The sequence below is a fragment of the Stenella coeruleoalba genome (assembly GCF_951394435.1).
Source record: "Stenella coeruleoalba genome assembly, chromosome: 12".
NCBI lineage: Eukaryota > Metazoa > Chordata > Mammalia > Artiodactyla > Delphinidae > Stenella > Stenella coeruleoalba.
This window is the reverse complement of record NC_137158.1, coordinates 29,760,158-29,763,926: the sequence shown is the minus strand read 5'-3', so window position 1 is coordinate 29,763,926 and position 3,769 is coordinate 29,760,158. Positions and strand designations below refer to the sequence as shown.

General features: G+C 39.3%; 1 protein-coding gene across 1 annotated transcript; it reads right to left on the bottom strand.

The window, feature by feature from the left end:
• Window positions 1-295: 295 nt before the first annotated feature.
• FUT9 (fucosyltransferase 9) lies at window positions 296-1,477 on the bottom strand. The gene has a single exon (XM_079939205.1). The coding sequence runs from the start codon at window positions 1,456-1,458 to the stop codon at window positions 379-381; it is 1,080 nt and encodes a 359-aa protein (XP_079795331.1). The 5' UTR covers window positions 1,459-1,477; the 3' UTR covers window positions 296-378.
• Window positions 1,478-3,769: the final 2,292 nt, after the last annotated feature.

Sequence of the window (3,769 nt, the reverse complement as noted above, 5' to 3'; positions counted from 1 at the left end):
CTACAAAAATATGAAAAAAATAATGTTTACAAATGATAGAGAAGAATAAATTATTTTTCAGTGCACATAATTAGGTATATATAAGATAATTTAAAACAAGTGGAGTGATTGCTGAGGCTGCGCTCTCAAAAATCTCCATCAAAATATATATGTCACCCAAGAGAGAGTGATACAAATAAATTATGACACAAAAGCTGAATGATGTCTCTTCTCATCTTCAAAACCTCAATAATATCTCATCAAAATATATATGTCACCCAAGAGAGAGTGATACAAATAAATTATGACACAAAAGCTGAATGATGTCTCTTCTCATCTTCAAAACCTCAATAATATCTCATCAAAATAATTTGCCAAGTGTGCAAATGATGGAAAACTTTAATTCCAAAACCATTTCTCTAAATTACCAACAGATTTATATTCTTGATGTCTTTTCACATGGTCACAAGCCAAGCATGCATGTGATTCCCAAAATCGTGGAAGATTTACTGTGAAATCTTTCCTCCAGTTAAAGTAACTAAGGTATAATTTATTGTTTTTATCTACTTCCTTCAGATACTTTGCTAGCTCACTGGGAGAGTTATAATCTTCCACATGAATGAATGAATCTGCTGGAATATAATTCTCATAGTTTTCCCTAGATGGCCCCAAAACAACAGGCACAGAGCCAGCCAGAAAAGCATTGTAGAGCTTTTCTGTGATGTAATCTTTGTGGATTGAGTTTTCAAAGGAAAGATAAAATTTGCAAGTAGATATGGTAGGAATCAAATTTTTATCATTCACATACTCTCCAAATGCTTGCCCATAGGTATGGATTTCAATGCTTTTGCTTAGCTCATTGTAATACTTGACCCTGGCATGCTCAGGGTTCCAGTTACTTACAACCCAGCACACTAACTTCTCTTTGCTTGGCACTTCAAACACAAAGGGGTTTGTGCTCACCGTCAAGAAGCCATAAGGCACTTGGATATCTGAGTCGCGGCGATAAGTCAGAGTCAGGTTGAACAGATGCTCAATGCCGCTCTTCTGGGGTGTGTGAGTTGGTGATTCCAAATTCATCCAAATCCATTTCTGGAAGGGTGGCCTCGCCTGCTGAGGTAAATTAGTCAGATCCCAACTGATGTCTCGGTGATGGATCAGAACCGCGTGCGATTTGTTGTACAGGGACCGGTCCGTCGTGAGATGGCATCCTTGGATGTTGAACATTGCTTGGCAAGATGTAAGGTCAAAGGTCTGCCCAAATGGCCACACCCAAATCAGAATCGTAGTTTCGTTAAAATAATCAGTTTTGGTGGAGAAGAAATTTTTCATTTTCAGCACAGTGCTGGCTGACTCCATCGGATTGAAGATCCAGCTGTTGGTGGGCTTGATGTAAATGAGCAGACATGCCATGAAGCAGCCCAGGATAATGCAGACGATTAAAAATGGGCGGAGAATTCCTTTGGATGCCGAGGTCATAATTTTTCCTGTGAAACAGAAAAGGAAAGATAGAGGGGTAGGTAGAGGTAGGGATGAAGAGTTAATCATAAATACATTTTGAGATAAACAGGTGATACATCCTAAAATACACTTAATCACAAAATCAACTGCATTTTCCTTTCCAGTCTTAGCAAAAACTAAATATAGGATGTCAGTGCAATAAAATCAAGTTGTAACTTTAACAGTACCCGTTTCCTAAATGCTCATTCTCAGCTAGGCTTTGTGCCAAGCACTTTGCATACTTCATTTCCTTTGATCCTCACAGAACCCCTATCAAGGAGGTCTTTTATCACCTCTTCTCTGCAGAATGAGGAAGTTGAGGGCCAGAGATATAAGTAACTAGCTTACCCTAACTAGCTTACCCATTGAGTTATGCTCTTTCTTGCCTTCTACAATCTTTTTTGAACAAATAATACAAACATCAATAATCCATTGAGGTGCATTTTGCACCTCAGGTTTTATTGTCTTGATTTCTCTAGTCTCTACCCTTTATATGAGTGAGGACTATTTACCCAGGAGTTAAATGCAGATCCATTTCCCATAACAAGAACAGTATCTGACACTTATCTGGTGCTCATTAGGGCCAAGCATTAATCTGAGGACTTACATGAACATATATATATATACATATGTGTGTGTGTTAATGTATATACATATGTGTGGTGTGTGTGTCTGCGTAAGCATACATATTAACTCATTATATTCCCATCTTAATCATGAAGAAACTAAAGCCCCAAATGGTTAAGAAACTTGCCCAAGGTGATATAGTAAGTGGCAGAATACACTTTTAAACTCAGGCTCTGGCTCCAGAGTCTGGGCACTCGAGGACTACATTTTTTTTTTTTTTTGCGGTACGCGAGCCTCTCACTGTTGTGGCCTCTCCCGTTGCGGAGCACAGGCTCCGGACGCGCAGGTTCAGCGGCCATGGCTCACGGGCCCAGCCGCCCCGCGGCATGTGGGATCTTCCCGGATCAGGGCACGAACCTGTGTCCCCTGCATCGGCAGGCGGACTCTCAACCACTGCGCCACCAGGGAAGCCCGAGGACTACATTTTTATAATCATTGATTCCCCTGGTTGCAGCCAGAGGATACAATCATCTTAATGATATCAGGATGTAAACTCCATGAGGGGCTTTGTTTCTCACTGCTGTATCCTCATCACCAGGTTACAGTAGATGCTTAATAGATGCTGTGTATGTTGCATGAATGAATGGGTGGATTGCTGAGTACCAACTATGCCCAACGTAAAATGCTTGGTAACTAGATAAACAAAAGTGAACCAAGTGTGAATGAATGAAATTATACTTAGTTACTTTCTTGGTGTATTTTAACACATATCCTTCTACAGAATAACTACCTTTAAATTGACTTACAGGTATTCCTACCAGTAGATGAGCAAAATCTCCTAGTTTTGATTCTCTTTGTAGCAACTCAAAGTTGGCATATTGTATGTTTTAATCCCACAACACTTTTTTGGCCAAACGGGAAGAATTGGTTGCTAGGCAGAAACAACATTCTTTCCACTGAGTGCCTCTCAGTTCTCCTGCTTCCTGGACATTTTGAGTTTCTTGAGGTTCTTCTTGTTAACTCTCTGCACACCTTCCCCCTTCAACTTTCCACTGCTGTCGGGGTCAATTACTAAACAACAGGGGCAGTTACTCAGTAACCCCTGCTTTGTACAGAAACTGTCAGAAAAGTTTGTCTCTTGGACCCAAATTGACATCCCCTTGACAGGAACTTTTTCACCTACTCCTCATTACTAAAATTCAGTTGGATACCCAACGTGTCTTGAATTATTATACAACCTATTTTTGAAGGACCCGCAGCTGTGTCACTATAGCTCTCAAGAGAGACAGCAATAAATTTATAGCATAAAGCAAATCATAAACAGGATAATTAAAGTTTTTGACATCATTTTTTAATAGTTTCAAGTAATATGAAGGAATATAATTTAAAGACTTTAGCATTAAAAATAAGAGTTTTAGTAAAAGATTTGTAAGAATTTGAATGTGTATAATTGTGTTTTCCATTAAGAGACCTTCAGTCATACTTTAAGAATGCTCTAAGTGTTAAAGAATGGAGGAGCCTGGAATAGAAGCGGTTCAGGTGTGATTCTCAAACCATAAGTACACTTCAAGGTATTATGTAGAGAAATGTGAAACCAAGAAGAACAGAAGGCTTCTTCAAGGTGTGGTAATTCTAGATGTGTGTGTGTGTGTGTGTGTGTGTGTGTGTGTGTGTGTGTTTTGAATCCTTATTTTAAATGGAAAGAAACAGGCATATATCTGGA

Excerpts from the sequence above, each read along its gene's own strand:
- FUT9 (XM_079939205.1), bottom strand. The coding sequence starts at position 1,458 with ATGACCTCGGCATCCAAAGGAATTCTCCGCCCATTTTTAATCGTCTGC.